Source organism: Hydra vulgaris, chromosome 13 (genome assembly GCF_038396675.1).
Source record: "Hydra vulgaris chromosome 13, alternate assembly HydraT2T_AEP".
In the NCBI taxonomy this organism is placed as follows: Eukaryota; Metazoa; Cnidaria; class Hydrozoa; order Anthoathecata; family Hydridae; genus Hydra; species Hydra vulgaris.
The window spans coordinates 50875001-50888396 of record NC_088932.1 but is presented as its reverse complement, the minus strand read 5'-3'; the positions used below and the strand labels follow the sequence as shown (position 1 = coordinate 50888396).

At 27.9% G+C, this 13396-nt stretch overlaps 1 protein-coding gene across 4 annotated transcripts in view; it reads right to left on the bottom strand.

Moving 5' to 3' along the window:
• The window catches only part of LOC105845300 (uncharacterized), a 211880-nt gene that overhangs the window by 176892 nt on the left and 21592 nt on the right, over positions 1-13396 (bottom strand). For all 4 annotated transcript variants that reach the window (XM_065816628.1, XM_065816631.1, XM_065816630.1 and 1 more), the window contains exons 3-4: positions 8426-9004; positions 4682-4963 (exon numbers count right to left, since the gene is read on the bottom strand). In XM_065816628.1, coding sequence (XP_065672700.1) covers positions 4682-4963; positions 8426-9004 — 861 coding nt within the window. The remainder of the gene's footprint in view (positions 1-4681; positions 4964-8425; positions 9005-13396) is intronic.

Sequence of the window (13396 nt, the reverse complement as noted above, 5' to 3'; positions counted from 1 at the left end):
TATTATTATATATAATTATTATATATAATATTATTTTAATTATTATATATTTGCAAATTATTATATATTTAAAAGTCAAAAAGCTAACTTCTAATATTTTGTATAAAAAGAATTACTTAAGTTATAATTTATTCAATTAATAAGTAACCAATTAAATAAAGTTTATACTGAATGCGGCGGATTATACTTGCTTACAGATAAAACAAAACAAAAAGAAAACAAAAAGAAAAACAACAAAGAAACTCGAATTTAGAAAAAGAACTTTTAATTATTTGCCATCCATCAACGAGTCAAGTAAAAAGAAGAAGAATTAAAGAAGTTTAAGAATTTACAGTTATATTGAAGTTGTATTAACTTTTTATTTTATTTTACTGTTATTTCTTTTCTTCATTTTTTTTTTTTTAGCTCATTCAATTTATTTTCTTTTTTACATATCTATTTTATCATATTATTCATTACATTATTATTAGCTATATAGTTATATATTTTATTGTTAAGCGTTAGTCATATTTATAGTATTTATATTTTTATTATACATTACTACTACTTGCTATTTTTGTGATTGTTATTATTATTATTGTTGTTATTATTGTTATATTGTTATATTATCTGTTATTATTGTTAATGTTTTTATCATTAACTTCATCCTTGTTATATCGTATAGTTACTACTATTTTTAGTAACTGTTTTAAACAAAATTCAAACTTAGCCAGTTTGAATTTTGTTTAAAACACTCTACTTCCCATGCACTTATTAGCATTACTGAAATGATTTGTGGTGCGATTGATTGTGGTTCTTTTGCTTGTGGCATCTTTATTGATCTCCAAAAAGTATTTGATACAGTTGACCATAAGATTTTATTTGAAAAGTTGTATCACTATGGTATATGGGGTATCGCTAATTATTGATTTTCATCCTATATTAACAATCGTACTTAGTTTGTCTAACCTTATTTAAGTGAGTTTATAAAATATTATTGTAAATTTTGATATTTTTAGGTTAAATAAATGGATTTAAAAAAAAAAAAAGTTATTGTGGAGTTGGAAATATAACAGATAAATTATATAACAGTTAATTGTGGAGATGCAAATACAAATAAATCCTTGAAAAAATTAGAGAAAATTATTAGAAGTTAGAGAAGCAAGCAGCTCAGTCAAAAAGTGGAAGTTAGAGAAACAAGCAGCTCAGTCAACAAGTGGAGGTTAGAGAAGCAAGCAACTTGGTCAAAAAGTAGAAGTTGGAAAAGCAAGCTGCTTGGTCGACAAGTGGAAGGTAGAAAAGTAACCAGCTTGGTCAAAAAGTGGAAGTTAGAGAAGCAAACAGCTCTAAATGATTTTTTTGTTGAATAATTAAGAAGACAAGAAACACTTTAAACAAGAAATATTTTAGACTTTTAAGTTTTTCATTTGAAAAGTTCAGAAAATTTTGACTAGAAATAATAAGCATTTTTTTCTCAATTTAATTTTTTTTAACTTTAAAATCATAAAACTTTTTTTTTATTCTTTTTATGAAGATTTATAATAATTTATGGCATGAAGGCTGCCTTACAATCTATATAATATTGCTGAACTTAATAGTAGTAGTGTTAGTAGTGCCCTTTTGATCATGTTTGAACTCTTGGCAGCCATTGCAACCAAGGTAATGGCGAGAAAGAGTCGCAGCACTTTGTTTTATAAGAAAATGTGAAAGTGTATCCAAATATTTAACGTATGTAAACTTCAAATTATGTAATGTTAAAACATACTTAAACATATATCAAGTTTTACAGTTTTACTTTTACTTGAAAATTGCATTCCGTCAACCTCTCTTTAATTTGGGATCTACAGCATTTATTTCCGTTAAAAAAATTTTTATAAAGTTTTAAAATTTTGACAGACAATGTGCCAACATAGCCGAGTGGTTAGCGCGCTGAGCTTCTGAACAAAAAAGCTGTGGTTCAAGTCTAGCCACCCGGGACTTTTTTTTAATTTTTTCAAATTTTTTAAAATACTTGTGAAGTTTTATAAAGATTATATAAAAACATGTCTAATAATATTATACACTTTAACAAACAAAAAGATTTTTAAAATAGTTAAAAATTCTGGAAACATTAAAAAATAGGGGGATATTTGTTGTGTATGTGTCATGGTTGAGATACTTATGTTATTTTAGTTTTACATTTATTACAAGTTTTTTACAACTAAGTTGAGTGTGTGCAAGAAAAATGAGTATACAACATGTTTATATATTGAATATAAAATCTATAGAATAGTAAAGTTTTTTTGTTTTGCATTTTAAATAACAAAAATTAAAAAATAAAGCGAGCTGATGATTTGAACTTGCCACGCGGCAACCTTTACTTTTTCAAAACAGTAAGAGGGTTTAAAAAGTATGTTTTATATAAGAACATAATTGAAAATTCTAATTTCATAATTTCATAATTCTAATTTCATTTTATTAAATGAATTACTTTTAAAAATAATTAAAAGTTAAAGTTATTTAATATTGATACAATAAGGAAACTTAGAGTTTTACAGCTATTTTACCACGCCATTAAACATTCTAAACCGAGTGCGCAACAACGACAGAATTTAGATAACCATCAAAATAGTATTATACTGGCTTCATATACTTTTGCCTGATCCCTAACCTTAACTTTTAAATAAGGGATCGCCCATAAATTATGCAACGCTAAATTGTACTAAAATAAAAATAAAAAGATTAAAACTTTTCCTCACAGAGTTGTATATTAAATAAAAAATCAAAATAGCTCATTAAGTTTAATGAAAATTGCCACCTAAAGAACTGAAGATCTCATACTTTTTTTAAAATAAAGTTAGCGTTGCGTAATTTATAGGCAATCCATTAGCATTTTATAGTCTATAGTTATTAATGGTCTGAAAAATATTTTTTTTCTTAAACGTTAACTTTTTAATGGGAAGCATTTTTTTTTATGTGATAAACGCTTACATTCAAAATTATGCACACTATTAGTGTAATATAATGCTATTTTTATAATTAATAATATAATTGTATTTGTGATTAAATCAAAAAAATACAAAATACTTTCAAAAACATTTGGGCTATAAAAAGAACTAAATTTTTGAATCAAATTATCTCAAAAAAATATTTTTGTTACTGTTGTTAAGCTGTGGTTTTACTTTTTGAAATAAACAAATAAAAAGTTATTGTATTTTAAGTCATCGGTTGAACAATGAAAGAACATACACTTCAAAATTTTTTGTAGGCATAAAACCTTAGATCTTTTTTCTCTAGCCGTGTTTTATCAATTATGGATATTGCGCGCTCAGATGTTGAAGTGCCTATCTAAGATCTTTTTAGTTCTGCTATACTATTATAAAAAAATATTGCAATTATAAAATAATAACAAACTGCCAAACTATTATAAAATTTTTGCTATAAATATTGTTATAAATACAGCAAGATTAAAAAATTTTCAAAATTTATAAAGGGATGTCTTTTATCCTTCAAAACGACACTGGTGACAGCGCACTAAACCACTGAGCTATCAATGGTATACGTTTAGGAGAAAAACAAACCTATTTATAAATCTGGTAAATGCGGTAGTGGTGTAGTGGTAGAGCGCTCGCTTCATAAGCGAGAGGTTCGGAGTTTGATCCCCACCATGTCCCTGGTAGTAACGCGCTCAACTTGTTTCTCCACGCAGAAGCCTTGTTCGTCAAGTTTCGTATTTTGGAGTTATAGAGTTGAGAGAGGGTTATAACCACAATTAAGTATCCTCCTCGTCTGTAGTGGCCTTCTGGGCCTTGGGGAGGTGAATTAACAAACAAACAAACAAAAAAATCTTTTATAAGCTCTAGGTATGCTGAAAGGGTGCGCATGTTAATTTTTCTGCTCTTGAAGCAATTTAAAAAAATTTTTTTTTTTTTAAATAAATTTATTATTTACGTAAAAATATAGAAGTAAACAAATAATAGGTATAGAAATATATATAATATGGTGTGGATTATATAATAATTATAGAAATTTTAGATTTGGTAAAGACCCATATTTTATCGGTCCGGGAAAATCAGCAATATACACTTTGCTTGATCACTATGATTGATGAGACCAAAGAATAATGAATGTAGAAATAGACCTAGGAGTCATAATAAGTCGGGATCTTATTCCAGAAAAATAAGTGAATAAAGCTGCATTGACTGCAAATAATATTCTTGGTCTATTGAATACTTTTATATGGCAAGAGCCAACACTATGGAAGAAACTCTATACAACATATGTCAGACCATTTGTCAGAGTATTTGGTCACCAACATATGTCAGAGCATTTGGTCCCCATCAATAAAAAAGGACCAAAAAACACTTGAAAAAGTTCAGCGACAAGCCATCAAGACTGGGCTCGCAATGAGACAACATAGCTATGAAGAAAAGGCTAATTAAACACATGCAACTGCGCACTGCAAAACAATTTTTGCATTAACAGAATCATGAACTGTTGGAACTCTGTTATCTGACAATACTAAGAATGCAGAAACAGTTAATGCATTCAAGAATTAGATGGACAACCTCTAGTATAGTTGCTACAGTGTCTTATCCACAGGTGAGCTACTTTGTGTGAGATGATAAGCTCACATTGCAACTTATTACAACTAACTAACTATCCTTGTATGCCATCATAATAATAATACTATTTCTTTTTTTAAATAATATCAAAAACTTACTAAAATATTTCACTTCAAGATATTTGAAGGTTCCAACACATGGATCACCAAATACTGCACTAGTAGCTTGAACAGTACAGAAAGATTTAGATGAGCATCTGCTCTGAACAATATCTAGTGACCTTTTCTGATTGTTACAATTTGTGTTCCAATCATTAGGACCAGGACAAACACTTGAAGAAGTTCTACCATAGTTAGCTTCTAGTATATTAATTATTCCTTTGCCTCTACTATCAATTGTAAGATCACTGCCTTCACATGCTTGCACAATATTAGGTGTTCCTGTCAACAAAATAGTTAATATTATAACATTCATTAAACAAGATAAAATTTAACAAAACCCACTTAAGATTAAAACCAAATAAATTTGTACTAATTTAAGAGAAATAGAGCTAAATAATTTTAATGCAATCAAAACTTAAGAAATCAAAGTAAATAAACTCTGTAAAGAAAATATTTAAGTTTTTGAAAATAAGAATTCTTCATTTAAGAAATTTATGAATCCCCATTTATCCCTCTTAATCATTGCTCATACCTTAAAGGTGATATTATTGAACTTGAAAAAGTTCAACATTATGACACTAAATGGATACCTGAGATTCAAAAATAAAGTTATGAAACAAGAATTAAAATACTTGGCTTGAGCACAATTGAAAAAAGGTGTAAAAGAGGCAAATTAATTCATATGTACAAACTATTTTTTTTAAAAAATATTGTAGAACTAGATTGTAATACTTTAGCCTTGTATCAGCCCAACACAAAAGGCCATAACTTCAAAATTTTTTCTTCTTTTTCCTTCTTTTTTTTTTGTTTTTTGTTTTTGTTTTTCTTCCTAGCTATTTTTTTTCTTCCTTTTTATTTGTTTTTTATTTTTATTTACTTTTTCTTTCTATTTATTTTTCTGAATAAAATTCTAAAATAAAAAATAAAGTTTTTCTTTAAAAAATATTCAACCTCAAAATAGTATTGCGTCATGGTTTTTTTTTAAACCATTCAAAGAAGATATGACCCCTGATATTGTAGCCTATGATTACAGTAGACATAATAATACATACTGCTAGGATTTACATATAATACCAGCCATCTGCAAACAATACCAAAATTGGAAGGTTTTTCATCTATTATCTGGATGAGCTGCACTTGCTTTAATTTTTGCTATTTTCTCTATTCAACTATTATATTTTATTCATTATTATCCCCTAAAAAAATTTTAAGTATATTTTAAACTCAAAATTATTTATGAATATGTAATTAATTTGATTTTTTATAATCAGAGTGTTAGCCAGCCTAAAAGCACTGCATATACTGTGGAACTCCCAAACAGTTTTAAACTCCCAAAATTCAATGAACTTTTCCTTTATAAAGTAATAGGACAATTTCAATAAAAATTCCCAATATTTTGTAGAACAATAACAATAAATATTCCCAATATTGCAAAAACATAGTAAAAAATATGGTCTCAGCAAATACCCTGATTACCTATTAATTATGTTCTTGCCTCCTAGAAAAACAAAATTTATATATTTACTACATCATTATAGGATAGGAATATAGAATTTGCAATATCAATGAAAAGTTTCTTTATACCATCATGTCATGTCAAACATCAATGAAAAGTTTGTTTCATCACGATTGTGTCATGTCAAATATCAATGGAAAGTTTGTTTCAACCATCATGTTATGTCAAATATCAATGAAAAGTTTGTTTCAACCATCATGTCATGTCAAATATCAATGAAAAAAAATTGAAAAGTTTGTTTCAACCATCATGTCATATCAAATATCACTGAAAAATGTGTTTCAACCATCATGTTATGTCAAATATCGATGAAAATTTTGTTTCAAACATAACATCATGTCATGTCAAATATCAATGAAAAGTTTGTTTCAATCATCATGCCATGTCAAATTTCAATGAAAAGTGTGTTTCATCACGATTGTGTCATGTCAAATATCAATGGAAAGTTTGTTTCAACCATCATGTCATTCAAATACCAATAATAAGTTTGTTTCAACCATTATGTCATGTCAAATATCAATGAACAATATTTATATATTTATTACATCATTATAGGATCGTAGTATAGTATTTACACACCAATATCGATGAAAAGTTTGTTTATACCATCATGTCAAGTCAAATACAACAAGGAATAAAATGCTTGATTTAAATGGAGAATGACTTTTACAATTATTCAATTAAAAACTTATAATGAATTTATCATAATATAAACTATCAGGTGCCAAGTTATAAATCTTAACAAGAATGGCATCTTCATATGTTAATTTATTAAGCTATTACTAGTCTAGAAGCTATAGATTCATTATGTAAGAAGTTAATTAATTAATTATAAATTTTTTATTTATATTGTATTGCTATTTTATTGTTTTTAATCATTATTTGTGTATTTTTACTTTTCTGCAGTGAAGTCCATTTTATTGCAATAATGATGATAAATGTGATGGCCTACAAACATTAAGGTAGCAATGACACACCATATGTATACATATATATGTGGTTACCACATTTTAATATCAAGCGCTACACTATATTTATATGCTATGATGATTGGACATTTGCATATAGATGTTCGCATGGTAAATTCAGAACAGAGGGAAGCTTTGTGAGGTTAATATAAATTTTTATCTAATAACTTTTAATAGACTTTGAGTACTATGCGCGCATTAAAGAAAAAGAAAATAGCATTTAGCTTTTAATAGTATTTTAGTATTTAGGAGTATTGGTAGAAGGAAACATGTTTTAAAAAACTAAAATATTACTTTTGTGATTTCTTTAAGTCAAAATGTCTTGACGCCCAAGCATATATGGATTTTTGTGAAGCTAGACAAATGAGTTATGGCTAGTGCATTTGTTAGTATATATTATGTAAGTATATTATTATACATATACTTATGTATATATTTTACTTTTTTGTTTTTAGAATTAATTGCATTCAATATCTTATTATTTATCAATTATTTTTTTCCAGCTGACACCGTAACAGCTCATTCAGATAGCACTGACATTGTAAAACTGTGAATACATATGTGAAAAAGAATATTATAAATAATAAAGATTACTTTCTAGATGTAAAAAAGTCTCATGATAATTCATTTAATGACATCATGAATGAAAACACAGCTGATAAAAAATTAATGTTTATAACGGGGAACCAGTTGTTAGTAATAAGAGATCATGGGACAACTGTGGCATTAACAAAAAATAAATGTATTAAAAATTTAGGAAATTTAAAGTCCAAAACCAAATTAAATATGAGCTACTTTTACGAAGTCATTAAACTACTTCCAACACGCAATTGCCGAAACATGGTATAACAGAAATACTGCAAAAAATTGGCAAAGAGACTGACATGTTAAATAAAACAACACTATAACTAAAAATTATAAAAAATAATAATTCTATAAATATTCATTTATTAAAATTTAGATTATTTTAATTGTTTCAACTACTTTTAAATGACAATGCTACAAATTGGTTTCACATCTCTTGGCATTTTATGGTTTGGTAGCATGTTTACTTTTGCCAAATCACAGCAAATTTACAGATTTACATTATATAAACATTTGTATGACATTATATAGACTTTTGAATTGAGATAATGGAAATATAAACAGAGGTAATGAAAATGTAAAGTATGGATAGGGTAAATGGAAAATGCAGTTAATAGTAAAATATAAAGCAGAATATATATTTATCAATAACAAACTACAATAAATAATTACCAACACAGGTGCCTTGTTTTATTTTTTTTAAAAAATCACTGTTGACAAGCTCATTAAAGTTATTAGCCAAAAACGCCTTTTCACTTGATCCAGCAATATTACTCAATTGTGATTGCCTTACAGCAGAACCAATACCTATTGCAAAAATCACTATCCCTTTGTCTCTTAAAAGTTTGGCTATCTTTACAGGATCCTCGTCTACGACACCTTTTCCTGCATATTGTTCACCATCAGTTAACAAAAACAAAATTTGAGGAATACTCTTTCTTGCTCCATTTATTTCATCAAACATTTCTAAAGCTTTTCGTAAAGCCAAATCAATTCGTGTAACAGAACCCATATATGCTATTTTATCAATAGCTCTCTCAAATTGGTCTTCATCAAAGTATTGATTTAGTTTAATACTCAACTCTGCTCTGGAACTAAATGTTACAACACCTGCATGTGCACCATTGTTGCTTATCTTAAATGTCTTTGCAAGACTTTTAAGGAATTCTATTTCTTGGTGATAATGATTTTGCAAACTCCCAGATGAGTCAATTATAAAGCCTACATCTAAAATTCCAGCACAGTCTGAATCTAGACAAAATAAAAAATGTAAATGTTATATTTCAAACTATTTAAATTTAAAGTAAAATGATAAGTCACCATAACTGATCATAAAAATAGTGGTGTATGTAAAAAAATTCACTTTATAAAAAATGTAATTTTTTTAGGCAGTAAAGTTTAAATAACAATTTTTTTTATAAATTGATTATATTATTATTAAAAATTTAATGTAGTTTTGCTTCATTTGAGAATCATGTTGATATCTTTTCAAAGAACTTTTTTATATATAATATTAAGAACTGGATAATATTCAAGGGTCTTGGAGGACCCTGAAAAAGATGTTATTTAGAAATTTTTCAATTTTTTATTATTATTCTGATTCACTACAAACAAGGCTGCAAGCAACCACTATAAATATGGGAGTTACTAGAAAACAAAGAATAAAGTTAAAGAGCAAGGAAACAGTTTCAGAAGACTTGAAAAGTTGTAGGTTGTATGAGTCAGGAAAACATGAAGATGGGAAAGAGTTCTAAAGGATCAAAGGGCTGGGAAAAAAACTTGACAAATAAAAGTTTTTAGAGCTTGCAGAAACAGATACAGTAAAAGAATAAGACTTTGTTGAATGATGAGTCAAGCACAAATGAATTTTGATTAATTGAACTAGAGATGATAGCTCCTTTAAGCAGCGATCATGATAGTATTTGTAGAAAAGAAAAAAAGATGCAACTTTACAACAATGGGAGAGAGACTCAAGCTTGGCAGATAGAGCTGGTCCAACTACATTTACAATGTATTTTTGGACCTTGTTAGGAAGAGAAAGAGCATCATTAAATAAACCAGCCCAAATATGAGAACAGTATGCTACACAGGGATGAATAAGAGACTTGTAGAGGTTGAGAATAGAATCAGGAGTAAGAAATGGTGGGCATGATAAAAAGAAGCAACTTTAGCTGATGCTAACTCAGGCCTTGGCAGGAAGCGAGCGTTTTAGCTCAGTTGACAGGAGTTATTTAGGGCTCTCACAAAAGTATAATTTTTTCTCTCAAAAGTATAATTATCTTTGTAACTAAAAGGAAAAACACAAAGTCATTTTTATTTTAAAAAAAAATTAATTGCATATTTAAAATTCAATGCTTTTTAAAAGACGCGGTTGTTGCACAAAAAAAGAAAAAGAGCGCCGATTTAAATGTTTTTGATTAGATTAGACTATTTTATAAATATAAAATTATTACACTCTAAGTTATATTATAAATAAGAAATTATTCAACTGATAAAAAAAATATATTACACTCTAAATTATTGCATAATAACTTTTACTTTATGTAATGAATTATATATTTTATATGTTAATTACTTTAATATATTATTCACTTTTATTGTGGAACTTTTAATTGTTGTAATAATTCTTAAAAAGCCTGTATTCTATTACAATAAGAAAATATAAAACATTTTATATAAGCAGTAAAAACTTTTATTGCTCTTTATCAAATTTTTAATCAAATAAGTAATGTTATAATAAATAAATAAATGGATAGCTAGTGTGAAAACCCAAAGATAACGCTTGTCGAAAGAATTTTTTCACGCAATAAATGGCGCTTGTTATGTATATATTCCTGTAACATTAACATTACAAACATATGCTTGTAAAAACCAAATTTTGCATTTAATAAGGAATTTTAATTAATTTTAATGAATAAACAGATAGCTCATGCAAAAACAAAAAGCTCTGGTAAAAATTTGTTTACGGAATTAGCTTGCATGGCTCGCTGTGTTCGTTTTAAGAGATCTTTTCTCTGCTCTTGCACTTATGTATGGTTTCCATGAGAGGACAGTAATGAATGATAATCCAAGAAGACGTAAAGAAGAAGACTCAGTGAGAGAGTTACTATTCATTATTATAAGAATGCTGACAGTATTTTAAAAGTTAAAATTCACAAGCCTGAATCTGTTACAGAAGTGAGATCATATTCAAGATCAGCTGCCAGTTCTGAGCAATTAAAAAGAAAAGACTTCTTGTCAAGACAAGAGTATAAAGTTGAGTCATCAGCAAATAGTGCCACTATAGGTCAAGTACTTTCAGTAAGTTCATTAATGTACATAAGAAACAATACAGGACAAACAAAAATAGAATCTATAGGTTCCTCAAAGTTACTGGAAATAAAGAACAATGTTGGGCTTTGAGGATGACTTTATTAAAGCATTTAGAAAAAAATGACTTGATCTCAAAACTTCCCAGATACACCATATAAGGCAAGCTTATAAAGAAAACCTTATCGAAAGCTTTAGATATGTCAAGAGCAATAGCCCTAGCCTTGCCGCCTCCATCTAATGCACAATAAAATCTTTCAGTCACAGCAGTTAGCAAGTCAGCAGTAGAGCAAGAAGATTGAAAACCGTAATGATTGTCAAACAGTAAATTATTAGTCTCAAAATGTTTGAAATTTGTTGATCAAAGACTCAAAGACAATTTCTCAAATTTTGAAAGTTTTTATAATAATTGGAAAATTGGCAAGATATATAGCATTGTGTCAAAAAAGTTGTTATAAATAGAAAATAGCGTTGTCATCAAAAATTCTATACTTTCAATGAAGAAGTAATAATTGTTCTTTAAACTGGTTAACATCAGCCTGGTTTAAAGGACGTTGTCTAATTTTTTTCTTGATTTAATCTTAAATGTGGGATTTTAGTTAAATGTTGAAAAAAGAGGAAAGTGGTCAGAAATATCTTTTTGTGTCTTATACTAGGGATTTGTTGTAATGACAAAAAATGGCTTTATTAGTTGTTATTCTTCTCAGACGATTTATTAAAGTCCTAATTCAAAAATTGAGTCATAAAAACCTTTTAACTTTATAAGCATCTCTGCAAATCATCCTTGCAAGCAAAAGTTAAGCATTCAAAAAAATTAAGTTTTAAACATCAGCTATATTTGGGTCTTAGCAGCGACTGTGTGTTCGAGTTTGGACAGTTGTTAATATGTTATCTCAACTTTGTGAACTTGGTTATTCAAAACCACAATTTCTTTTCGGTGTCAAAAGTCAAAAAAGGAATGCGATAAAATGCAGTCACTTGACAGATTCAAACCCGAAATCGTTTGAGTCTAAAGCAACCAAGCAATCTATCATTAGTACAACTACATTAATTTTATTAACAGCAATAAAATTTTATTAATTTTCAATTTCTGATGTTTATAAAGTTAAAAGGTTTTTATGACTCAATTTATGAATTAGGACTTTAATAAATTGTCTGAAAAGAGTAACAATTAATACAGCTATTTTTGCGACTAGCAAAAAACTACTCAGACCCAAAGACCTATTTATAAGTTGATACAATAAAAAAAAAAAAAATCTGAATGTTTTTATTTTAATTTAAAAAAATAAAAAACATTTTAGTCTATTATGTTGCGTTAATATGGTTTTTTAAAAAATGATAAAATTTCCTCAATGAAATCTAATGGTTTTTACGTAAAGTTTACTTTGATTTTGATTCAAAGTCGCTACTAATAGATAGAAGACTGATTAGACAATAGTTGGAGGGGACAGAATGTTCTTCTGAGTTTTGGAAAATTGTAACACTTTTGTAAGACTATGACAGTAATGTTATCTGGGCCACCTGCAAGAGAAAAATTTAATTAAGATATGACTTCGGCAATGGAACCTGGAGTGATTTAAATGTATAACAATCAGTTAACCTGTTTAACTGTAATGGAAAAAAGAGTATGACCATTAGATATAAGAGTTGAATTAGAAGAAAAGTTCTAGTTGCTAAGAGTTCAGCCTTATTCTTTGGAGAGGCAATAAAATCAGTTCCATGAATTAGAAATGGAATGTTAGATTTACCTTTGTTAATAACGCTGTTAAAGATTTTTCAAAAGTCTCTAGAGCCTAACTTCTGAGATAAGATACGAGATTTAGTAAACTGGGAATAATGGAGCTTATCATCAGAGAGCACTTTTTTATACAGTGATTTCTTGCAATAATAAATAGGTGTTTGCTCTCTAGAGCATGGGTCAGAAACCTTTTTTAACCTAAGAGCCACAACGGCTAAAAAAAATTCAAAATAGTAATGAAGAGCCACAAAAATACAAAATTTTTAATTTTTTTTTTGTTAACTTGAAATCATAAAATGAAATATGACTGGAAAAGTTTGATAAGGCCTTTGTTTATTGCAATCATAGCAGGTGCTCCATCAGTTGCAACGGATACTATACTCTCAACGTTTATATTTTTTATTTCCAAACATTTCAAAACTGATTCTGCGATATCTTCCCCTCTTGTTTGTCCGTTCATAGGTAACAATTAAAGAAGTTCCTCTTGTACACTGGAAGCTGTTAAGTATTTGACCATTACGCAACATTGAGATATATCAGTGACATCTACAGATTCATCAATAGCCAGGGACAAAAATTCAGCCGTTTTAATATCT